The 26,336-nt window shown below is 43.1% G+C and overlaps 1 protein-coding gene across 3 annotated transcripts; it reads left to right on the top strand.

Moving 5' to 3' along the window:
* The first annotated feature begins 272 nt into the window (after positions 1-272).
* On the top strand, positions 273-26,336 carry ktn1 (kinectin 1). 3 transcript variants are annotated; one of them, XM_080784488.1, is made up of 36 exons: positions 273-403; positions 5,816-6,468; positions 6,601-6,765; positions 6,861-6,983; positions 7,483-7,613; positions 7,700-7,804; positions 7,924-8,064; positions 8,690-8,796; positions 9,329-9,473; positions 10,115-10,211; positions 10,305-10,489; positions 10,902-10,991; positions 11,097-11,134; positions 11,436-11,526; positions 11,809-11,877; positions 13,049-13,086; positions 13,470-13,560; positions 13,826-13,894; positions 14,135-14,172; positions 14,268-14,358; positions 14,542-14,660; positions 17,158-17,254; positions 17,385-17,425; positions 17,562-17,652; positions 18,522-18,608; positions 20,197-20,286; positions 21,009-21,101; positions 21,719-21,808; positions 21,897-21,989; positions 22,116-22,184; positions 22,433-22,516; positions 23,123-23,206; positions 24,589-24,672; positions 24,769-24,861; positions 25,118-25,228; positions 25,356-26,336. In XM_080784488.1, exons 2-36 carry the CDS (start codon positions 5,817-5,819, stop codon positions 25,383-25,385), a joined length of 3,822 nt encoding a protein of 1,273 aa, XP_080640614.1. In that variant the 5' UTR covers positions 273-403; position 5,816; the 3' UTR covers positions 25,386-26,336. The 3 variants fall into 3 exon arrangements, with proteins under 3 accessions (XP_080640614.1, XP_080640616.1, XP_080640615.1); XM_080784490.1 differs by lacking the exon at positions 18,522-18,608; XM_080784489.1 differs by lacking the exon at positions 23,123-23,206.

The following is a 26,336-nucleotide window of genomic DNA, read 5'->3' as shown; positions in this document are numbered from 1 at the left end:
GAATGTGCACTGTGTATTGTAATGTCTTTTAATCTTATTATTGTCTTGTCCTACCTACCTAGTAGGTGTACAGACAGACGCCACTCCCAATGTTAGGTTTTGTAGCTCGTTTGATTTATACGCGTTGGATCAGCAGCAGACCGGGTGGAGTTTTGTTCTCTGTCCAAATAAAGACAGTCATAAACCGGTGTGTTCCGAGAGCCAAACCATGCGCTCCCCCACCAGCTATGGTTGTGCCCCGCCCCTCGCCAAGCTACTACAGCAGATAGACTGACAGAAGGCTTAGGGTAGGAGCTGCTGGCCTGGAGGGTCCGCTGTCTTCAACCACCGCGGAGGAGCAACGCCATTTCAACATTCTAAACCGACGTTAAGCTGATAGAGAACCGCGCGTTACACACTCCAGGTATGCCCTTATCAGCAGCATTTGCTTAATGTATATGTTGGGGTTTTTTTCTTCTTAAATTGGTTCCGCTCGTTTGGTCCTGTGCGCTGCTAAGCAGTTCAGCCAGGCCTGGGAACGGCCTTTAAGAACATGACGGAAAACTGGGACGCAGGAATGGGTCAGAGATTTCAGGAGACGAGGAGGCTGGGTCAGCTAGGAGGAGGCCCGCTGGGGACTTGTTGGACCCCACCACGCCTCTGGACATTCATTGAGGATCAGAATGAAAATAGACACCTTTTTCTTGATTCATTGACCCTAATCGAGCTACTTTTAACCGCCCTTTTAACTGTACTCTGTGTATTCCCCTATTTGGATTAGCCAGCAACTTGCTACTAGTGTCAAGCTAACATTAGTTAGCTCATTCATCGATGTAGACTCCTGACTTGACAGCAGCAGAGCCGTGCGAGACCCACGGACAGGGATGTCTCTCTTTTAACAGCACCGGCCATGCCGTTCAGCGGGGGTTGGGTCACTAAAGTCGGCCTCTTGCTCGTCATAACCGTGGCTTGAGCCATTCCGGCCGGGCCGGCTGAGCCTGAGCCTTGCCGTCGACATGTGTGCCCCTCCTTGCCTTTTCAAGGTTCATGTTCAAGCTAACGTGTGACTAGACGGTGAGATTATAGGCTCGGTCAGTGTGTGTCTTTACCTTTTTATTGGGTTTACTGGCTATGGAGCCATTTTATCTCTATCATTTTGATGTTTATCTTTAGGTGGCTCGAATAACTTGCTATAATAATTTGTGCAAGACCGACTTATATACATGATGGCTGGCTGGAACATTCAGTACTCTGCCTGCCTCATATTGAGCAGGACCACCATCCTATCTGACATAAAAAATTATGCTTTAAAGTAAACTAATGTCTTACTGTGATCATAATTACAGTCAGTGAAGTTATGGCAAATGGATGTGGCGCAAGGTGTTGTTATAAAGTACTACTCCCCTAATAGCTAAGTTCGTATTTTATGTGAATGATGACTACATTAAAGTGTAGTAAACTTGTCTTGTGACCCATACAGGGAACATTTAACCCCATTTTGAAGAACCACTAACTGATTAAGAAAATATTTATCTGTTTAACTTACTCTTTTGACTGGGGGGGGGGGGTTGTTTGACTCACACTATCTATCTATATACATATAACATATATGTTATATTACTCAAGCAGTGACCTTGACATTCCTGTCCATTTCCATGTGACAGCCTTTATGTGTTTCAACTTTCAGCGGGCTGTTTATTTAGAATCACTTATGGTGAATCAAATCTAGTTATCAACTTTTACCACCACAGCATAACTACAAATTAATTGGACCATTACTAACTATATCTTTTCTAGTTTATCCTTAAACTGGAGACACTGTCAAATTTAGGTTAATTACACAGATCATACATGGGTATGACTCAACAACGAGGTGGTAGAGCACCAGTGTAATCTAGTAAAAGAGTAGCGACACGCTTTGATCTCGCCACAAAGCGGCTGCCTAGTACACTTCCGCATTCCATTGTTACAATGGGAGTCAACGCTAGTGTCACCACTCTTACTATTCCACTCGGGGTAGCACTAGCTGGACATCTTTATCAGCCTATGAGTCGAGGTGGGATGAATGAATAACATGGCCAGCTATTAGCTGTTTGGCATAACCTAGATTTGGAAAGATGTGTGACACATTAACATTGTTCACAGTGATGTAAACTGCGGTAGTGATTTCCTTGTTATGTGGAAGAGTTGGTCTGCTATGCTTAACAGACACTGCTTAACATTTCTCCTAGGCTGCAGCAATAGATGATGTTGCTTGTTAATTGTGTTGCCAGTTGAAGAGAGTAGAGAGTCCTACTTTCTCCATCTACTGCGTTTTTGACACTGACTGTTATGGGGGATCCCTTGGCGTCTGTTGCCTCCAAAGCAGGCAGTCTGACCCGCCAAGTGGCTGGATTCCGGGCAGCCAATGGCCCGAGAGGGCTTTGTCCTCCGGGCTCATTTCCATGCTCAGACATGGCTCTGGCTAGTGGCTACACAGAAGAAACTTTTGCACTGCCACCTTCTAGTCTGAGGCATAGAGTTAAAAGAAAGCAACGACTGGGATTGCAGGACTTGATCCCATGCATGCCCAATCTTCAGATGCCCAGCTTCTGTGAAGCCACAGCTTCTTGTAAAAACGGCATACATCATAAGAAAATGTGAGGACATTTCTAACTGCTATCCAGTTCTGTAAAATGGTAGAAATGGGCTGCTGCTTCCAGTTCTGCTGCTTCCTCCTTGTTTTACTAAACGCATCTGTATGTAATACATTTTTTTTTTGTCAATGTGAATTCATCTGATAAAGTACTAAAATTAGCCTAGCTGATTCTGTTTAGGTTTTGTAGACTATAGTAATCATAATGATAACATCCCACTCTTTCCAGCCTGTTCCACCTCATTTCAGTCTGTACTTTAGCCTTGAAATAATGTTCCTCTAGTCTAGTGCCATGACAAATTGAGAGGAAGGGTAACTTGGGTAACTTCATGCAAAACAAGACATTGCTATGCCTTCAGAATATTATATCCATCAAGCTAGGTTCTTTACATTTGTCTCACACTCACACAATGTCCCTCTTTGTCTAATAACACATTCTCCATCCACAATGAAAGCATGTATTTGTTAAGACTAGAGTTAGTCCTCATGGCACCCTGTAGCCTCCTGAATGCTGAGGAATGTACACTCTTTGACACATAATGCCTTACAGCCGTCTCTAAGTTCCAGTCAGGATAGGGATTGAATGTACAAGGCTAAAATTCTCCTTCAAAATATTTTGACTTTGTGAAAGCTGAGTATACTTGTTACTTCCAATATATGCTCCTTTTGCCCATGTTTTTCAGAATAGGGAAAGGGAGACGTGTATTACACGACAACGTTATTCTAGGCCCACTCGATAGCTGTGTGTCACACAAGAAGTAATGAGAGCTGTCAGTGGGTCCAAAGAAGCACTGCAGCGGAAAGTTATTCTTAAATGTATTATCATGGGTAATCTGCTTAATCCAAATTGGCCTACCTAAGAGGCCCACTGGCCCAGTATAGGAGATCTACCCGACCGAAGCTGACGCCCATGCTTTATTACAGAGTACAGACACCAATCTGAGTAGAGAAGGGGAGGGTACTACCGTAATTGACTTCAGGGCAGCCACTGTCAACGTCATTTCACATTGATGATGCTCCCTCCTAATGCCATCTTAAAATCGTGGTCTCTGTTGACTGATGATCTGCAATTGATTATTACATATCCTCAAGGGACTAAATACTAACTAGTGTCTTCAGTCTGCTAGGGCAGGCTAAACTGATTTTAAAGAATTACACTCACTCTTATCAAATCAAATCATTTCCGTGGTACAAAAATGTTTACACACACACACACACACACACACACAGTCACACACACACACACACACAGTCACACACAGTCACACACACACACACACACACACACACACACACACACACACACACACACACACACACACACAGATATATATATATATGGGTTCTTCAACTGATGGTCTTCTTTGTAGTTGAGGGATTGTCATTTTATTCAAGTTTAAGGATTAAGACCTGTTGACTATCGGTGGCTAGTGAAGGAAACTAAGGCAGCCTTTTTCCCCTCAGGTGCAAGCAGACGGGGACCAAACTGCAGTGAGTGACATTTACACGGATGTATTTTTGCCCTCGCAAAGCCTTCCTATTTGAGTTTAGAATGTCATCCTTGTAAGCAAGGGTCGAAGGAGGTTAGTGACCACTGACAGTCACTTGGACTGGGGTTTTCCCTTTGCCTGGTTGTCCATTTCCTGTTGTGCACCTAATTCATTCTGTTTTAAATTAGCAAAGCCAGTGTCCTTTGCTGGCCAAGCCTTGCATTTTCTATGCCGTCATAATCAATCTGCCCTGGGGGAAGTGGCATCTCTGTAGGAAGGCATTAGACTTTGAGGCAGTGTGTTTCTGTCTTAATAGGATGATAATATCACTAGGAGAGGACAGGAAGAGATCTTGATGTACTAATCCCCACCTCTCCCCCTTTCTTCTCATATCCGCACCCACCTCTCCCCCTTTCTTCTCATACCCGCAACCATTCACACGTTACACAGATTGTGATCATTCACCTGTCTTAAAGGGTAAGACCACTTTTTGAGATGTTTGGGTTGTTTTCTTACCTTATTATGGGAAAACTATTCCATTCCATGAGTTATTTCGCTCCGTTGTGTTGTTTATTAGCAATTTAAGAAATACAAAATATGGTCCATTGACTTCCATTGTAACGGGGAAACGGCTCTCAAAGTCCCTCTTTTAGCACATAAACCAACTCAACAAAAGCTGATTCTGACAGTTTATGATCAGGAAAACTCATGCAGTTTTATTTTTAATAAAAAAATTCAACTTTGTCTTGTTTTGACTTATTTGTGTAGAAAGAAGATCCGGTAGGTATGCCTAAGCCGATCGAATCACTGCTGTTCGTGTTGAGTAAAAAAACGATCTGATTCGACCAACTGTACACCACTTCCTTATTGGAAACGACTGGGATGTAAACAAATGGATTTGATCTCGTCCGCTTGTCACTAAAACATACACAATGCATGGAGACTTCTTTTTACAAACAAAACCTCGCAAGACGTCCCCGCGAGAGTTGGGTAAGCCGTAGTACGGCTTCAGTACCGCATTCCTGATGTCATAAACTGTCAGAATCATCTTTTGTTGAGTTGGTTTATGTGCTAAAAGAGTGACTTTGAGAGCTGTTTCCCCGTTACAATGGAAGTCAATGGACCCTATCTTTTATTTATTAAATTGCTAATAACACAACGGAGAGAAATAACTCATGGAATGGAATAGTTTGCCCATAATAAGGTAAGAAAACAACCCAAACCTCTCAAAGTGGTCTTACCCTTTAACATGTACTCAGAAGGTTATGATGGCATGTAGCACCTACGTTGGAGGTGAGTGTGTGTGAGCAACAAGCTGGTGTTTAGGTGACATAGAATTCAAATGCAGGCCCCTCAGGTTAATAAGACAGACATGAGTTTCTGTTCTTTTCTATAATTCTTGCTTCTGCTGCACTTGGCTGTCCTGAAATTAGTTAATCAATTAAGCCCTATTCAAAAAAATATGTTTCTGATCTACAAGCTCACATGTCGGGATGTGGCATGTTGTGAGCTTGTAGATCTGCTATTTTTGCATATAATGAATGAGAATTCATGCCCAAGTCGCATTCTATATATCTTTTGAGAATCGGTCATGTTTTTCAGCCATAGGCTTTGTCACACCAGATGTAAGTTGCAAAATGTCAAATGTTTGTAAATTGAATGGGGCATTCTTTATGACTGACACCAGCTTTGCTGTCTTTTCTCTATGCAGAATGGCGGTGGATATCTATGACTCTCAGTACCTGCTTATCCTGGCTCCTTCCCTGGTCATCGCCCTCATGTTCCTCTTCTTCTGGCTGTTCATGAAGGAGACGTCATACGATGAGGTGCTGGCACGGCAGAAACGTGACCTCAAGTTGCCACCCTACAAACCGGACACCCGCAAGAAGAACGAGAAGAAGAAAAGCAAGAAGAAAGAGAGCGCCAGTGCGGGCGGCGGTGGGGGTGGAGAGTCGGAAGAGGATCTACGGGAATTTGACATTACCGACGCCCTCAATGGCTCCACTCCAGACCTGGAGGAGGAGCCGGCACCTATGGCTCCCCCGACTCCTACCCCTGTGCCTGTGATGGCGCCACCGGAGGCTCCTGTTGGTTTGAGGGAGAGGAAGAAGAGGGAGAAGAAGGCGGCAAAAGCCGCTGCTGCGGCTGCAGCCACAGCTCTTTCTCAGCATCATCCTGCCGCTGAAGAACCAGAGATGAACGGCTCCAAGGTGACCGGCCGCAAGGCAGAGTCACCTGTGACTCTCAGCAAAGAAGCCAGTCTACTCAGTCACCAGCCTGAGGTCCAGACTCAGGTTCTGGCCCAGACGCCTCCTCAAACCTCTGGGAAGAAGAAGGAGAAGAAACGACAGAAGGCAGAGGCTGGTGAGTAGAATTGAACAGTGATGTGGGTGGATTCTTCAAGCACACATTCATCTCTGGAAATGTTGAATGCATTATATAAATGTCATAAAAGTGATTTTTGTGTTGAAACATCAACCTGATGTCCCTGTCCAGTGGATGAACAGCAGCTAGATGGTAAAGTGGAACAGGTTACTGCACCAGCTCCAGTCAAGAAGGACCCTCCGGTGGTGGCTGAGACCAAAGCTCAGGATGTCGTCACCCCTCTGACTAACAGTGGCAAGAAGAAGAACTCTGCCAAGAAGCAGAAGACGGAACACGGTAAGAATGCTGGGAAAATCCTGCAGCAGTCAAGCTGCAGCCAGTCCCCGTTGACTTTTTGGGCAAATATTAAAACCTGTTTGTCCATTCACTAGCCTTGGTGGAGGAGTCTCATGTTCTGGCTGATTCTGCGGCTCCTGCTAACCATCAAGTGGCCCACAATGACGACCTGCCATCCAAGGGTAGTGGAAAGAAACAGAAGAACGAGACTGACAAAGGTAGCAGCAGCAGAAGAAGTGTTAATCTTTACCGTTTACTTTTGGTTCTTACTTCCTGTGTGATGTCCATTCACACTATACCATGTTTAATTTCCTTCTCGTTCTTCTTTTTTTAATTTAATTTTTCAATGTATTTTTATTGAGGCTCTGCAATTCAATGTATATAGAACCACATTTTCTTTTTTTAACAGGAAAACAACAAGTACCACAATACGGACATTACAATGCACAGACAAAAAACAAAATGCAAACAAAAAAAAACGAGTACACCACAGTCTTGACATGATTGTACATTACAGGTCACCAGAGTCTTTGTTATTCACTAGCGTTCAATAAGGTACATTGAAGCGCAGCCTAGAAGGGTCCATTGTATCTAAGACTGGTTCCCATACCTTTGTGAACCCTTCCATGTTATCGCGTAGGAGTTGAGTCAGTTTCTCCAGAGGAACCACAGTCATTACCTCCTTGTACCAATCATCCTTCTCGTTTCTTTTGACAGAAAATGCTGAGGTGAAGCTCAAGGAGCTGCTTTCCGGTCTGGCTGGTCTGGCGCTGTCAGAAGCCGAGGCGGTCAGCGTGATGACCCTGCTCAAAGAGAAGAGCCCCAGTGCCCTGGATGCCTGGCACAAGGCAGGTTCAGGCCACAGCATCAGCAATCATGCCATTACTGAATGCATAGGTTTCTGTCTTTTGTTAATGTTCTGTCCCTCTTACAGTCTGCAGCCAAGGCTGATCCATCAGCTCAGGAGAGGGAACGTCTCCTCACCACACTGCAGGAGGAGGCCTCTATCGCCAAGGACAAAGTCAAGCAGCTCAGCCAGGTAGAGATACCCAATACATCAAAGAGATAATATGCCTCCTTTCCAGTTAATATGCTTAATCTCCACCTTGCTGACTGATTTCTTGGTCTCTGATGATGTGTGTTGTTTCTTTGTGCTAGGAGCTTCAGGTGGAGAAGCAGAAGACTGGTCGTGCAGAGAACATTATGAGAGAGCAGCGTGGAGCCATGGAGAAGGAGCTTGGCAGTATGCAGGCTAAAACCCAGGGCAGCTTCCAGGAACTCCAGACCATGCAGATTAAAGTGAGGGTTACTCCAATGCTCCCTACTGTAGCCTTGCCTTTCGAAAGGCTGTATGTTTTACAGCATTTCTTGTAGTGTCTATAGAGGGTATGCACATGCTTAAAGTGAATGGCACATTGAGTGTCAAAGCAACATGCCAAGTGAGTTTAACATTGTTTAATGCAATCAGATAGGACTTTTCTGTTTGGATGCAAGGCCAGAAAGTAGTTTTTTGCCACTCTGTAGGCATTCCTGCATAACTTCCAGGTTTGATGATGATGTCACGCGCATACCCTCTATTATACGTTGTGCTTGAGCCATGGGTGTTGCAGGATCCATACATTATCTACCAATATAAATTGGGATGTGATGGATACCGGAATTGGAAATGTAATTTATACGTGCCAAATATGAAGACGATCGGTCGACTGGTTCTCAAGATCCACTAATTCACTGGAGATCTGTGGAATTTATAAAGCGACGTGTTTAAAAATCTCTTAAAGTACCTTCCATGAAATATAATTTTTGTTTAGATATCATTCTGAACTAAATAAATAATTTAAGAGAAAACATCGTCCCCGTGTCTTGATTTTAAAGGTGCAGTTTTTGCCTTCATCCATTGGTTCTTTTTGTTTTTCATGTGTAGTTCCAGCAGGCGAGGGAACAGTTGGAGAGTCAGATCAGCCGTCTGCAGCAGGAGAATGGCATCCTGAGAGATGCCGTCAGCTCTGCCACCAACCAGATGGAGAGCAAGTTAGTACCACTCGGACCACAACCTGTAGTTTACACCATCTGGGCAGTCCGCATGTTCCTATAGTCCATTACACGAACAGAAAGCACTCATGGCTAACGGTGGGTCACACCATCGAGTTCCAGCCTAAAACATTGTCTGTTTCAGGGCTAGCTTCTTGAACTAGAAGTGAAATAAATTCCTTCGTTAAATATGTAAGGGAGTGTTTGTGCATGTATTGCAACATTGTAGATGTGTCAGAATTCAGCATTTTGATCTTTTTAATGTCTTAAAATCAGCGCTAATACAAAAAAAATGTTTCCATTGTACTCCATCAGTAATGCATATAATACCTGCAATACAAAACCTATTGGAATAAAGCTCAGTAGAATGTATGGCCACCATCAGTTACATTTTTTAACTCTTTTTATTTTATTTTATAATATAACAAGGATATTCCTATGGTTATACAAAATACATTGTCATTATTTAGCGCCGAACGTAACACTGAAGTGTGTGTGTGTGTGTGTGTGTGTGTGTGTGTGTTTTTTACAGGAACTCAGCCGAGCTCAACAAGCTCCGTTCAGAGTATTCTGGCCTGATGAAGGAGCTGTCGGAGAACAACAGCAAGCTGCAACAGGAGGAACACCAGAGGAAATCACTGGAGGTCGGCTATAAGCAGAACGTGTCCCAGCTGGAGGTATGCCATCTTAAATGCACACTAGCATCTTCTGTGTGTGTTTATTTGCAACCCTGGATAAGCAGTGAACAGTGCCTGATCAGGCTAGGTGGGGTTAAAGATGGCTAGCAGTCTCCGTAGGGAAGTGGATTGGGTCGGTGGAAGTCTTTGGGAGGAGACTGTATGTGTTTGTGTGGACTCGTTGTAGAATAGAACGTGGAAGTGGAGGATTGTATTGGTCCAGGAAGCGGGGATGTTTGAGGCTTTGTGCTGGGTGTAAACACCACTTCCCTGCAGCCGACTCAAGGCTCAGCCTTTCCTGTCTTTATCACAACCATAAGCACAGTTGGAAATGTACATCGTTGTCTTGCCACAACAGCAAACTCTACTGTCAGGCCAAGAAACTAACAGAATTTTGAGGAAAGCGGAATTTGTGAGTCACATTCATTGACCTATCGTATATATGTGAAACGTGTTTGGCATGTAGGGCCAAACTCAGATTTGGCACAATCATTGTTTCCTGTAACAGGAACACTAACGACATACTTTGTTGTAAGAAAATTGGTTGGGTCATTGAAATTGGAAAATACTTTTTTTGAGACTAGTATTGAGATTATAATTATGAAGACTGTTTTCAATATTTTTGTTTTTTTTTCGGAAAGGCTCAACTGCAGGATGCTAAGTGTCGTTGGGAAGAGATCCAGAATTACCTCCACAATGTCAACGCAGAAAGAGAAAAGCTTCAAGCCGCAAAACAAGGTACAGCAATAAAACATTGTGCCGCCATGTGACAGTACCTCTCAAAATACTAATGAGTGGGTGCAGTTTATATTCATTGTGTGCATGTGTCAGAGCTCCAGGGCCAGCTGTTGGTGGTGGAGACGGAGATGAACAACAAGAACAAGGAGATTCAGACACTCCACAGCAGCCTGACGGACACCATCGTCTCCAAGGAGCAGGTGGAGCAGAAAGTGATGCATCTGCTGGAAGTTTCCCAGCACAGTTTACCAGATGACTCACTGCAGAGCCAAGTGCAGGTAACGCATGCAGCTGAGCAATAACTGAGCACCACTAGATCGGAACAAATCCAGGATATAATGAAATCATACTTTACCGCCCATCATTGAGAGGGAAAACAAAGCTATTATGTTGAGCCGTGGGGTCTGGGGACACTCTCTGCTTTTGAAGTTTATATTTCTATTCATAAAATAACACCCTGACTCAACCTGAATACCTCATCTGTGCTCTGTTGCAGTGGTCCTTATTTAAGGGACATTCAAAACTTTGTCGATAAATTTGATATTTAGGATTTTAATAAAACCCCACAAATTATTGAACACAAATGTATTATCGAACATTACTTAACAATGAGGCCAATGATCTTTGGGAGACCTTGTTAAAAATGTGTCCCTTTGTACCAGGTTTACTGATAATAAATGTTATTGACAGGAACTGTTGAATGAAAACAAAGCCTTTAAGATGCAGATCGAGAGCATGCAAGTCCAGAATGAGAGCCTGCAGGCCCAGATGTCTTCACAGGTACTGTACATGAACTGACCTCACACCACTGATTCACACGACCACACAAATTCCACCTTGTCTAGTTTATTGTTATGTGGGCTAATGAACTGTCTCCTCATCCAGGCAACCCAGGTCTCCCACTTTGAAGAGCTGCAAAAACTGTAAGAGATGACTTTGTTTTGTTCTTAACCACTTTCAATTTGGTGTGGCTATTTTAGGCATGGCATTATACTGTAGGCTAAGATATGCTAAAACGGCTGATCTACAAGCTTTGATATTTCACTAAAATTACCAGCAAAATAATTAGCATAACCTGCTGGACTGGTCGTTTGCTGCCATACCTATGATTTCATATGATATGCATTTCAAATGTTCTACTATACTGAGAAACTATAATGTGAAAATGCAATAGTGATACTGAGACATTATGTTGTTGACTCTTGTTAATGTGATTGTGTCCAGGCTATCTGAGAAAGAGCTGCAGAGGAAGAGTCTGGAGGACTCGCTGAATGCAGAGCGTAGCAGCCTGGCCAACAGAGAAACAAACATGCAGGTAGAGCCACTGCCTTGTACCAACACTGCTCTGGTTGGTTAGTTTGCAGGAATGTGTTGGACTGGTCGCAGGCCTCTCGGTGCCAATAGACATACTGAAAGGAGGACGTTTGCAACATACTGATTGTCAGTTATTGAGACACTGTTAAGCGGCATACAAATGTTTTCGGATTTGAAATGGGCTGTGATGGCAGAATGTCTTTGCAGAGACTTTGTTGAGACCACCATAGATGCCATTGTGTCGGAATGCAGGCATCGACTATCTGATTCCTCTCCTCCACAGGCGATGCACAATGAGAACATGTCGCTGAAGGCGGAGCTGCAGAGTCTGCAGGCTCAGTTATCTGAACAGGTCAGCTGTGGAATGCGATTGTCTTTATATTGTGCATATCATGCACAATATTGAAATCTTGGCCAATATTCGATTACTGATTAATTGCATTGTCAAATCGACAGATGCCGATATTGCAGTACAAGTTTCCAGTAGGGTTTATCTTAAGTGTGATTCAGGGTGCATATGCAGGCCACCTTTACATGGCAACGGTCTCTAGAGAAAATGGCAGAATAAAATATCAGATGTGCCTTCCGTTTTGACGGCTACGGTGTTATCGGGGGTTGAAAACAAAGTGGAAATCTTTGAAAACTCTCTGCCTGGTGTCCATGTAAATGGGCAAAACGTGTGACATCATGGCTCATGTCGCTTATGTCTATTACAACATTGGAGCAGGTATTTTAGTTCCTAGGATGAGCAAGTGCTCCTCACCCCGTTCATCCTAGGAATACAAATTTAGCGAGCCGCTGCATTGGTGAATGTAAACAAACATCCATGTAATGGGAAGTAGAACGGACGGTTCTACGCATGCGTGCGTACACACACTGGCAGTGTGTGAGGGGGCCACGGCCACTTAGCCACCTGCCATGCACACTACACTACAGCATATATATGGTCTATCTGGCAGTGTGTCATGGGCCACGGACACATAGCCACCTGCCATGCACACTACACTACAGCATATATATGGTCTATCTGACAGTGTGTCATGGCCCCACGGCCACCTGCCATGCACACTACACTACAGCATAATACTGTATGGTCTATCTGGCAGTGTGTCATGGGCCACCTAGCCACCTGCCATGCACACTACACTACAGCATATTCTGATCAGTGTTGCGCCTCCGCCTAAACGCAGAATAAAGAGTGACTCTTCTACAGACCATTGCCGTATAAAGGTGTTCGCAGACTTCTAAAAAACAGTGCATGCTCATTACCAAATTCATTAGTTAGGATTATCTGCAGCTGTTATCGCCCCAAAAGGCTCTTTCAGGTTCACATTAAAAGATGAACATATAAAATGTATTTATATATTCTGTTCGATAGCAGATATTGCCGATATGATGACTAATTAATGAATCATGCATTCTAGTAGTAGTTTATTTTTTTACAGGGAAAACGACTCTGTGTGTGCAGGCTTGTTGTTTAACACACCCTCTGTTCCTATCTGATTTTGACTTTCTCTGTGCAGGCTGCCTCCCAGCTTGCTTTGGACCAGATTCAGCAGAGGTGCGTGTCAACACATAAAACATCATCATACTGGATGTTGGGGGTTGTTAGGACCATGTGGGCCTTTATGAACCACTTTTCAACCTGGCATCCTTATTTTGGGCATATCGACAAAGGAGGGATATATATATATAAATTGTGTTTCGAGCTTGTAAATCAGCAAATTTTTATTGCTTTACTAGCATAACATGGTACCATTACAGTATAGTACTGTTCTTTAACCCATTTTGGGGGTATTAAAAACGTTCACTCTGAAAGAGAATATAATATATATATTCTTTCAGAGCGAACGTTTTTAACTCGGATCTTTGCTTCCCTGGGACAACATCAACAATCTCCCTCACCATGTCATTAACCCCACCTACCTTGTCTCCTGCCCACAGTGTCCAGGAGAGGGAAGAGAACATTAAAACGGTGGAAGATCTGTTAAAAACTGGGCTGATCGAAGTTGCCAACAAGGAGGAGGAGCTCAAGGTGTGTGGGTGTCGTTTTCAAGATTTTCAAGCTAACATTGTCACATTGAAACCGGCAAGTAACACTGTTGTACCACAGAGGAAGAAGCAGGATTCTAACGCAGCATCAGAAAGTAGCATGTTTAGGAAACGACTCGCCTACGTTAATGCCCTGACTTCACTGACCTCAGCTGGTCTTTAAGTGACTGCATTTTGTTGACTTGCTTTCTAATCAATATTCTTAATGGCCACAAAAGCCACATTTCTAATTGCTTTCTCTGTCGTAGGTGGTCAGGGAAGAGAGTGAGGCACTGAAACAACAAGTAGAGTCTCTACAGCGTCAGACTGCAGAACAGGTGAGTTGGACTAAAGCCAATATCCTTCATAATGGTTGACAATTTATTTCATTATGTATACTATATTCAAATTGGCTAATGGCCTGGGAGGGTGGTCCGGCCCTCCAGACCACGGCCACGTCTCTGACTCGGACATAAACAAACCCGATACTATTATCTATAGGCAGGACCATTTCACGATGACTCGGAAGTCATCAACTCAGATACTTTGTTTAACTTGCTTTCTTTGATGTATTACAGATGTCTTCAGAGTCGATAGTGGATGAGTTGCAGAGCAAGTAAGTTGACATGTTTGGTATTCCTCTCTAATAGAGGTGTTGATTCTGCTTGTGTTTTGACAGTTCTGTGTCAAAGACTCACTATTGTATTGCAGGATCCTTGAGAAGGACGAGCAGTTGAAATCGTTGGAGGAGAGCCTACAGGCTGCACAAGACTCTTGCTCGGCCAGAGACCAGAACATTGAGGTGAGGACATAACCGCTGTTTCACCTTCTTACCTATTGAGTTCTCTTCCTTGCTCTCACTCGCAGTTTACTCTGTCACCATTAAATCCTTTGGTTTACCTGTTGTAGAAGCCGTTTGGTGTACTGTATGTTCCTCAGAAATGGAGTCCAAAGTTGAAAGTGTCACTGTGCCTTTTCATGTCAGACTCTGGCACAGCAGTTGGCTGCCCTGCAGGCAGAGACGGAGCAGCTGAGACGAGCAGAGATCTCTGAGGAACAGGCCAGTGCAGACGCCGAAGCTCAGCTTCAAGAGCTCCAGGTTCAGTAAGTTGACAACATGCAGCACCTCTGACCACACAACCATGGTGTAAAACCGGCGTACTCGGGTTTTACCATCTGATGAATTTTGGGGCCAGCGGCCACATTATCTGGTCGCGATGAGGGCTGTAACGTTTTGTAAACGGAGACTGCTATTACAGTCTATCGCCACAAGATGGCCCCTTTATCTATTTGTATTACACACAGAGTCTAAAATGAACACATGCATCTCTTTATTGATTGGGTCAGGGCCATACAATGTTCCCGACCGCACTTATTTCTATCTTAACAGATTGATGTAAAGTCTGGATATTAAAACTTGTGTCAGTTGTTTGTCACAAGTCAGTGCATTTTTAAATGTAATTTCGCTGCCCCACGCCATCACTTTTCCAGTGGGGTGGACAGGGTCGTCTGTAAAAAAGTTAAACTTTGTTTGCTTTTTGCCACATCGTTTCCATGAATGGTTCAAAGTAAACTTTGGTATGCTACACTCCTTCAACTTCACCTCATGATCTCCTGGCTTGTGATCTAAGCTTTAGTCCTGAAAAGAATATCCTATGGAGTGATATGCTTTACAATTATTTGTTGTATAAACACGCTTGTCAGTGAGACGGGCATGGCAGCAGAAAGACTTGTCATCTCGCCTGTTCATTTCATGACTAGACTTGGGACAGTCAATCTGGCACTAACGATACGTCATCATAGGACGAGGCTGTGTGCTGATAATAGCAGATCTACAAGCTTGCAAGTTGTAAGCTTGTAGATCTGCTGATTTCTACACATGGCCCGCTGTGCTGAGCTGTTCTCACATTCACATTTAATTTTCAAGCTTGATTGCCGAGTTTGCGGCTGACAGAATATTTTGGCATATCACGCAATCCAAAGTGTTCCCATATATTGGGGGTGTTGCATTACTTGGTTTTAGACCAGGCTTTAGCTGTTATTTACATAGAGTTCTACTCTCTCGATTCTCTACTGCTTCTGTAAATGATAATCACGTGCAACCAACGCACGTCACATGACACCGTTTGGCCGACGAGATTGTCAAGATTGAATTAAACCGAAAAACCTCACAACCTTGGACTCAACCATTCTGTTATGCATCCAGTTGAAGTGAAGCTTATCTGTTTATTTGTTGAATCCAACGCCATCAAAAACAAGCATATTTCTCTTGAATGTCCTGTCCCCAAAGCCCAAGAGGCCCTGCCCTGCACCATATCGAACACAATGGATGCCAAAACAATGGGGAAGTTTCCAACTTTGTATTTTTATATCAAAAGTCCATAAAAAGCCAATTTTAATTATGTGTCGAGTGTTGCATGAATAAAAATGAATGCTTGATTTCATTCATCCGTTTGATTCCCATATAGCTGCACATTCATCTAAACACGGCTGTTGTTGATTACAGAACTCTGTTTTTAATCTCATTCAAGATGACGTCCAGACAGTGTATTACCCGTTTTAAACTTAATCGGCATGCTAAAATAGCTATCTGAAAACATTATATGTTAGAAATGATCCACATGGCAGCACACTGACTGGCTGTCTGACTTGTAAACAAACGCGCGTGCAGCAGAGCTACCGTCCCATCATCTGAAGGGATTCAACCCTCTGATTGGTTCAGAAACGTACAGCCTCGCTTTCAGGCTCAAACTTCAAAATGAAATTACCGAAATAGCCATTGCACCCCTTCTTTAAATGATCATTCAAATCGGTCCCATAAAAATGTTACAGGTCCCCAATTGTTTTTCGTTCTCTTTGATCGCCAAGGGTTATAATTATAGCTACATTCATGTATGTTCAAATGATCTGAAAATTAAACATTTTAAACTATTTGTAAAGGTGTGTACATTCTATATATCCATTCTATATGCACTACTTATTGGAAAAATAACAAACAATACATTATACAAGCCAAGATACAAAGTTTATATAATCATAATATATGATGAATGTGATATTCACTTCACAGAAGCATAGATAGATGGCAACTAAAGAACAACAGCCGTACTATATGTGGAAGGGGGAAGAGTATGTAGACGGAAGAGAGACATTTGTTTAAGAAAAGTAGATGTTTGCGCCAGTATTTATTGTTCTGGTGTTTCTTTTTACAAAATGCCATTCTGTTTGAATGATTTAGGCTTGTTTCGCACAGAAAATAACGGCTCGCTAAAGAGTGCGGCTAGTTTAGTGCGAGAAGGCTGACACTGTCTGTAGAAATGAACTCCTGCGTTATAAGTGCTGAATTTGTTCATAACATGGCAAGATAAAGTTGTATGTGTCCCATGGATGCTGTGATGGTTAGTTTAATGCGTCCTTTATAAAAAATGAGATAATGGCACCCATACATTCATAAATGATGATCAATATTTGACAGTCCGATATCGCCATATCATTCTCCCTGTATAGATCCGACCATACCTAGTGTTTTCCTTGCATTGATCTGACCATACTTGCAACTATCCATACGGAACACATAATCACGTGAACTCTGACCCTACAGGCTGGCTGCCAAAGACCATGATATCCAGGCACTTCAGGCAGAGCTGGAGGCAAAGACGAAAGAGGTGGCCGAGCAGATGGAGCAGCTCCAGCAACAGGTGAGGAGTGGAGCTTCCACGTTTCACTGATTGTTCAGAGTGATAAAGAAGACGAAGACATTGTTAGAAATGGTTGCATCTATGTACTGTGTATATTAATTTACATACTGTATGTTTTATTTTCTAACAGCAGTCCCATACGGCAGCACCAAGCCCAGAACTGCTTACAGCGTGAGTGCTGCAGCACAATTACACGGCACATTACAACACGTTGTGAATATTAATTCATTAATATTCATCAGTGTGCTTTGACACTCTTCCTCTCTCTCTGCCACATTCCTCCTCCGACTCTTTTCTGTCCTCCCAGGCTGTCGGAGCAGGAGAAGCAGGTATCTGATCTGCAGGCGGAGCTGGCGGAGCTGAGGGACTCGCTGGAGCTCCATAGGAAGAAGAACAATGTAGGTTGCCTGCTCTTTCCCTGACGACGAACCTACAAATCACCAGTCTTCAATGTAGCCCAGAAAGTCCCCTCTCCTGTGTGTGTGTGTGTGTGTGTGTGGGGGGGGGGTCCTCTGAAATGCACCCCTCACTGCGGAGTCGTTCTTTCCCATAACCTCTACATTCCAGTCTACCACTTCTTCCTTTCCTATTTTCTACTACCCTCTATTCTGGACATTCAGAGTTAAGACTTTCAGAACCAAAAACTGATCCAGTTAATGGTCATCTTTTTTTGCCAGATAAATTACACGTATGCAAATTTAGGTTGAAGCAGTCAAAATATACTTCCTTTGCTGATGACTACATCAAAATTGGCCTCTGTCGCCCTGGGCATTGGCCATGATTGTGTGTGTGTGCTTGTGTGTGAGATGGTGGGCATAAACTAATTGCCCGCATTTATTTGTTTGAAAAGACAGCGCAGGTTTTGTTTGTAAGGCATTTGACCTTGTTTTTTTTTTAAATCTATAACTATTCACAACCTTTGACCTTTGCATGAACATGGAAGTATGTAAGACAGGTAACTGGTAATGTACACATTTGGCATGTATGCATGTTGCTTTTTGTTGTTGTTTTTTATCCACAAGAGGTGGCAAATTCTCTGGGCTGTCGGTATACATTTTTAGCAGTGAAGTGTGGATTAGCTAGGCTCTGACATGCGCAGCACTGGGTGACGAACGGAGAGTTCAGAGGACAGAGTTTGGATGTAGTACTTCTCGGTCATCCCTACCAGTTGTATTTGTTTGGTCTGGGTGGGTCATCGAAATCAATGCTTTTTTCTCCCTGAGGCTGAACTGAAAGTAGATATCTCTCTTGGCACCGACCAAAACAGGAGCTTCGGGAGAAAAACTGGAGCGCTATGGAGGCTCTGTCGGCCACCGAGGCCATGCTTCAGGGGAAACTCAGCAAGGCCGTCAAGGTTCGATACGCAACTTCCAGTCTGCTTCACTCTCTAGCTCCGAATCTGATGCACCCCTCCCCAATTGTTGCCATGATCGGCTCAGCGAGATTCCCTTTGGTTTTTTTGCGCCATCATCCATAACTATGCTGCATACTCATTTTACTCATTCTCTCGCCTGCCTTGTGTGCTTTTTGTTTGGCCACAGAGTTAAAATTGGCTGTGCATTAAGCTGTTTCTCCCCCAAGAACCTTTAAAAAGAAAAGCATATTATTTAACTTGCTCCTCCTGCATATTCTGCTTACAACAGGCCGACTGTTGCAATCAACTGGTCTTGTTAATGGATATGTTACACCCAATGCTATATAACGTAACATATTTCCCTTGCCCTAAAAGGCAATGGCTGATTTTTGTAAATGAGTGTGCAGTGCCCTAGAAATGTATTCACTAGATGTCATTAGATTTAAGATTCATGGTATTTATTCATTATACCGCTCCGTGTCCGCTCTTATGCGACTCATCTCCAGCATGTGCTCATTCTGCTTTGTGATGTACATTGTTTGTACATTTTGTCGGTTTCACCACTTAGTCAGCTAATATATAATCAACCAGTTTGTTTAATTCAGTTTCAATTCAATAATTTCAGTGATCCTACAAACATTTTTAATGAGTGTACACGTTGACTTCTCAATACGCTGTGCTCAAGTGCTGCGTTAACTGAAATAACAGCCATGATTCTAAACTAAAGCCTTGCCAAATATATATATTTACAGACCCGTTCATTTTGGGTATAGTGTGGGCCACCAGAGAGCATTGCTATAAACGGTAGTGGTATAGTGTGTATATAGTGGGTACGTACGTACGTACGTACGTACATGCTGAACTGTCAGGGAAGCAGCTGTTTTCTGCCATCCATGTACAGTAGGAGGAACCTCCTCGGAGCTGAGCCAGGGAGATCCTTGGCACCTGTTATTATGTAGGCCTGCCGTCTAAAACAAAAATAAAAGTGCACACTAGTTGTGTACAACCCAAACATGTCAGAGCTCCCTTCTGGCAACAGGCCGTCAATAGGAATAGTGGTGAATGCCCCGGCGTGCTAATGTTTCAGATGCATCAGCTCCTGTCAGGATTCAGTTACAGTGCATGCTGCTTGCCCATAATAAGTAGGAATTTCAACTTGTTTTTTTGCAGCTCATGAGTGAGTGGATCAGTGTGTTGGTTTTTCTTAGGAGTGCCGACTAGAGCATGTGTCTGTGGTTTGACGCTGAGGTCAAGTGAAACATGACGTAGGCCCTGCTGACATTGAGAGATGCTAAACGTGGCACAGGACATGGGACTAAGAACATCTTTACTCAAATTAAACTTTTAGGTTGTTGTTCAACATGAGATATTATTAATGATTTGTTGCCACTTCACTTGGGCTCTCTGTTGACTTTACAGTATGTGGTTTAAAATGAGACATGAGAGAGTAGAGCAAGAGATTAGCGTAATTTCTGCTCGGATGACTACTCTGCAGTGCTTTTCGAATGCATGTGAACCATCAGTCTAGTCTATATTCAATTTCATCTCTTATTTATTTGTAATGTCTCCCTCCCCATCCCCTCTGTAGGAAAACCAGACAGTGCTTGATACTGCCCAGGCTGATTGCAGAGATGTTCTGCACAGACTTCTACCCCACGTGCCTCTACCCAGTGAGCAAGTATGTATACATTTCTTAGCCGTTAGCCTGTGACCAATGGGCTCTATGCAGCCAACACTTCCGCGTTCAGTTTGGGCCGCCGGAAAGCTTCCGGTCGGAAGCAACTCATTCACTGTGAACGTACGGTCGTGATTTTGTAGGAATAAAGTTCAGTACTTTATACAACACTATTTCATTTGAATAGCCCATTGGCTAGTATAAGCCACTCACTTGGTCTGTCCTGATTGGCTGAGGGCGCACAACTCGATATGATTTTAACATGGGTGTTAAATGTAGAGTATTAAAAGACATGGCAGACTTGTGACTGTTACCTCCTAACTCCCACATGCAACCTCTAGGCAAACCTAGGTAGCTTATCGCAAATTACGTGTTAGAGTGGAATATTGCTTCTTCCAAATAGTGTTGAAATTAAATACTGTCTCTTAGTGTGATCACACTGGATGTGTTTTTGTTTTGCTCTAGCGCAGCGCTCTACAGTCTAGTACAGTGACTAGCACTACAGTCGCTAAATATTTCAAAGAGCACTTGGAGTGTTGCAAGTTTTGAAAACTTACTTAAAGGTTTATGATGTGCTTTGCAGCTAATGCTCTGCAGCTTAAAGCAGAGACATCTCCAGTTTGGATTGTAGTATAGAGGAGATGGCAAGCACGGGCACGTTTTTATAAAATCATCCAGCGTTATCTCTTTTTACAATGTCTTGTCCCTCGTCCTCTGTCCACTAGAACCACCAGGAGTGGCTGCAGATGTTTGAGCGGGCAGCAGCTGAGACGTCGGCTGCAGACTCAAGTTCCACCCCTGCATCAGGGGACATGGAGGTAAACAAAAATAAAACCTGTTACTGAACACCCATTCCTCCACTGCTGAGGAATGTTTTAATTTAGACCAAAGGTAGAGCTTCACTGCTTTCAAACTGAAGTCATGTTTTAGGCTTAGTTAGAACTTTGGTCCACCCAACGCATATTGACAAAAGTTGCTTCCAACAATTCTACTGTCTTTTATTGATTGAATACTTTATTAACAGTTTGCCCAAGAAAGCACAAAAGTACAGTTTAATACAAATACAATTCTAAAAGGATTGAACCCAAGAAAGAAAGCACTATGGCTTGTTTCAATTGGGGTCCTGTGTATTGAATACATTGAAACATTTAGTGACAGACAAAACATCATATAAATGAGAACTAATCAAAAAGAAAAATATTTACAGTAAGTAGTTTGTGGGGTGATGGGCATGGATGTTTTTACAGGGGCTAGTTCCATCTTTTGTTGAAAGCTGAGCTACACAAATAGAAATCAGTTGAGCACAAAGTCATAAATTACCCACAGCTATAATGGATCTAGGGTTTTGAAGTGTGCCTGTCTGACTTGGAAGAACAGGTTATGGCTGCTATTTGTGCTCTTATGTTTTCTATGAATTGCTTTATTCTTTTACCAGGGTCTGGCTGAGAAGCTGAGGGAGGCAGACGAAGCCCAGAAGGTCCTACAGAAAGACTGCGAGACATACAAGAAGGTTTTGGCAGAGACGGTGAGATGAGTTTCACCATTTTAACACATGATGGTGAAAATGTTAGCTTAAATTAAAACTGGAGTTGTCATACCTACCCTGTCCACAGGAGGGCATTTTGCAGCGCCTCCAGAACAGTGTTGAGCAGGAGGAGTCTCGCTGGAAGGTGAAGCTAGAGGTGTCACAGGGAGAGCTGAAAGAGGTGGGTATTCAGGTTTACCTAGTCATAATTCCCATGCTAGATGCTTACAACATTGCTGCAGCTCTAGAATATTTTGTTCCACACAATACGGTTACAGTACACTTATGGTTCTTTGTTGTTCCTCAGATGAATCTGAAAGTCACAGCACTGGAGCAGGACATTGAGAGACTAGGCGATGGAGCCGAGTTGGAAAATGTCAGTCCTCTTCAGATGCACACACACCTCACATTTTCTACGTACTTTTAGTACTATTGCACATCTCATTTGGACAAGTTTAGTCATGGCTATTTGTATATCCTTTAATCTGTTATATTACAGTCTCAAAAAGGCTTTACATTTCCATATAAAAAAGAAAAGAAACGCCCCATACTTAGTATTTTCTTAATTGGAATACATTTGTCTCAAGGTATTTTCTCTGAAGTTCTTCTGCTGTTGTTGTTTAGTTGAGAAGAGACAAGACGCACTTGGAGTCTGAGTTGGAGAGGGCGGAGCGTGAGAGCGCCACCTATGTTACCGAGGTCAGAGAGGTAAGCAGCTATGGGCGTGAGGATTCTGTGGTGACCGTAATCCTCAATGATTTCATATGGCTCATCCACCTGCAGCAGAGGGATTCTCTACTGTGTTGACTGGGTGGCAATATATATTTATTTATGCTTTGCGACCTTCACTACATTGTTTATACATTTAAAAAAGAAAAAGGCATATCATTTTTACACAACACAAACGTATAAAGCTGAAATGATGGGGTGCGCACGATCCATGTAGTTACTGTAGGCAGCTATAGCACTATAGAGCTGCTGACTAATCCAATCGATTTCCCTATTGGTAATAAATACAGTACAGTCATACAGAACTTCAACCTTATTGACGGTTGAGTGTTTTTATTTCCACATTGCCATCACATAGCTCTGCTGAATAGTGCAAACATTGATTTTAGTTTAGATAACTTTTGGCAGAATTAGAGCTAGACCAGCTGACTGCTTCAATAGCATTAGATGACTTTTAGGATATACTGCACTTCACACCCTTGGTGGACTTTCGGTGCCTCCTGCTTCATCTAGAGTAGTACTATCCTGGACACGGTCCCATAGCATAGACGCCCATTAAAAACATGATCTCAAACTTCATTTCAGCTCAAAGATCTGTTGACTGAATTGCAGAGCAAACTTGACGGCTCGTATACAGAGGCCGTCAGGCAGAATGAGGAGCTGAATTTGGTAAGCGTTGCTCACCCTGTAGCTAGAGCTCCTTTGTAAAAACAAACAAAAAAGACTGTCTTTACTGCACCCAGCAACGTCTCGGCACTCACTTCTACAGGACGGGTTCTCACAAGTGCTACAGAATGGGGAGACACACCCACAACCTCCAGCACGCTTGATACACTCCAAAAGTATAATTTACATGCTTTATAGGCCTAGGGGGCATGGCAGTGACGGCCATTTTCTGGTCCCATCGTTCAAGACCACATTTTTCCCCATTTAATTTTCCAAAAATATTCATGTCAGTTATTTAATCCTAGAATCAAGCCATCCAGGATCCAGCATCACCATAACATTTGATTCTGTAAAAAAAAAAAAAAAAATCATAAATTCAATATGCAATTCTGATTTACAGCAAGTCTTTCTGGATTCCTTGTATTTTCGCTGCGGGTCATTTAAATCCATGACTGAGTACCATGTGTGAAAGGCCCAGAAAGGCCTTAGGTCTGGTAGCGCTCAGGTGCCAAGAAGTGATCATTTATGGAGTGGATCTAGAATGGGAGGTTGTGAAAGTTGGCTATCTCATTAACTCGCTACTTGTACTGTCGCTGTCTCAGGGTGGGTTCATTCTTCCATCATCAAGCTTCTAACAAACTGCTAACTAGTAAACTTGCTGCATATGCAAAAGCCTAAAGCTGAATTCCAATACCGCAAATCTCTGCAACTCGCTCACTCACACTTGGTCACTCCAGCATGGCAGAAATATGTGACAATCATGTTATGTAGACGTTTCATAATGTCAGTGTCCGAACTTAAATTAGCAAAGTTCAACCTAGTGGTATTTAGACTGTAATGTATTTAAAGACCTCCACTTAAGTTATGTGAACTTGTGAATTCCACAAGATGGTCATATATATTTTGGCAGGTCACCAATTTTATCATAATGTGTGAGTGAGCGAGTGGCCGAGATTTTGAGTATTGGAATTTGGCTTAAATCTGCTGGGACCATTTCCGTTCTGTTACTGTAGCTTAAACATGCACACTTTGTCATTCTGTTTTCATACCTTGATACAGACCTTGTCTTGACACCCTTTCATCCATAACCTTTCTTTTCTGTGCTTTTTATCAAATCTTATCTGTTTAATCTAATTTTTCATTGTGATCATTTGAATAGTTAAGTTGCAGTAGTAATGGTATGCTGGATGATAGAACCGAGAGCAGTTGATGCATTTTTGTTGAACAGCATCACAAATACAGTAGTCGCAATTTGCAAATGAGACCCTCTTATGTCTTGGCATAGAGGTTTGGGTGTGAACGCAACAGCAGCAGTAAACGGGAAGTCCCAGGTGTCAACAGGAAATCGATCATGTGTTCAAAAATGTGTCTTCTTTGGATTCCAGCTGAAAACCCAGCTGACTCAGACTCTTTCCAAGCTGGAGACGGAGGAGAGTGAGAGGCAGAAGGTGGCTGGTGACCTCTACAAGGTAAGATGACCTGTAGACCCAGTTTTAAGCACAGCAGAACATGCATGCCACTGGGCCTGGTCCGGACTGATTCCTTCCCGTCTGTTCTGCCTCTAGGCCCAGCAATCTCTGGACCTGATCCAGGAGGAACTCTCCAAGGAATCGGGCAATGCTGACCTGATAGAGAACAGCAGCCTCTCGTCCCAGACGGTACCGCCAACATTCCATGTATTGCCACACACAGCTTGGCTGGTGTAATTGGTTTACACTTGCAGTATAAGTTTAACCTCATGATCACTGACATTCCTATTTTGGGAAAATTAAAAATATATATGTAGATGCCACATTTGGTGATATATTTTCAGAAAAACCTGTTCTTTGCATGCATGGTCTTAAATGGACATTGGACACTATTTGAATAATTTGATGTTGTGATATCAGAGGGTCTAAACCTGTCTGTCTGCAGGAGGAAATGGACAGGAAGGAGAAAATGACTGCAGGACTGAACCAAACCGTTAGAGAACTGCAACAGCAGCTACAGGCTGTCAACCGGCAACTTACCAAGGGACAGGAAGAGGTACACCACCATATTGTAGTTTTATAAATCTCACGCATAATTATGATTCCTCAATACCAGCAAACAATATTTAAGTGCATTCGTATTTAGGTCAAACTCAAGCCTCCTCATTTGTTCTCTCTTCCAGGAGGCCGACAAGGACTTGCCTGAAGTATAGGGAGAAAAGCATTGCTTTTCAAAGAGGCAGCCAACCTCCAACCTCACTACTACAGAGACCTCTGGTCTATCACTACCACTGCACATCCACCCTGCTCCGCTCCTCTCCTCACCTGGGCTCACTCTGGCCCATTCCCTGTGCATAACACTCCGAGACCCCACGCTGGTCACTATGGGAACAGGCATGGGCTCCAGTTACCACACCTGACCTTTATATTACTACACTCCCACCACATTCCTCTTCTACAGCAGCAACCCTGAATAATTAAGACTTTGTGTGGTGGTGACTCCACTCTCTCTCTGTTTAGAACACTTATTTTTCAATGAAAACCTTTGAATACAGCAGTAGTATTTTTCTTGTTATTTCTCTTTGTTAAGGGGGCAATTAAATGACCCCCCCCCCCCCCTCCTTCACTAAGCAAATGTTGGGTTCCCAGTCCATCAATTGTTTTTGTTAAGTTAAAGATATGTATTGTTTAAATGTACCAGTTAGGACCTGCTGAAATATTGTTGTTGGGCTCTTTGCCTCCTGTCCAAAGACCTCTGTCACAACCCGTACATGATCGTGCATTCATGACATGAACTCATAGCTCTGTGCATACTTTCTGTTCAGAACTGGCTGGAGGCAGGGGTGGATGAGAAGGGGTCTCAGCATGTCAGAAGGGTCAGTACATAACTGTAACGGAGGTGCATGGACTGTGTGTGTGTGTGTGTGTGTGTGTGTCAGTCAGTCATACTGCAGCTCCAATGGGAGGCAGTCTGTGAACCTGGGTGTGGGAGATGATGGCCACGTTGACACTCTAGAGGTTTTTATTCCCACTGTAACTACTCTAGGATTAAGCGTCCCATATCATCTGTAATCAACACTCGCTACTTTGTTGCTAATTTCATTAACTGAATATTTTGTTCTTTTTGTAACAGGTGACCGTTAATAAAAGGGATGCTTGATAAA

The sequence above is a fragment of the Protomyctophum bolini genome (assembly GCF_963924005.1).
Source record: "Protomyctophum bolini genome assembly, chromosome: 15".
Classification (NCBI taxonomy): domain Eukaryota; kingdom Metazoa; phylum Chordata; class Actinopteri; order Myctophiformes; family Myctophidae; genus Protomyctophum; species Protomyctophum bolini.
Note: the sequence above shows the minus strand (reverse complement) of the source record. Positions and strands in the feature narration are given on the sequence as shown.

Coding starts and splice junctions, on each gene's coding strand:
- ktn1 (XM_080784488.1), top strand. CDS start 5,817: ATGGCGGTGGATATCTATGACTCTCAGTACCTGCTTATCCTGGCTCCT. Junction 21,990..22,115: donor CACAGGGAGAGCTGAAAGAG/GTGGGTATTCAG, acceptor GTTGTTCCTCAG/ATGAATCTGAAAGTCACAGC. Junction 22,517..23,122: donor ATGTTACCGAGGTCAGAGAG/GTAAGCAGCTAT, acceptor ACTTCATTTCAG/CTCAAAGATCTGTTGACTGA.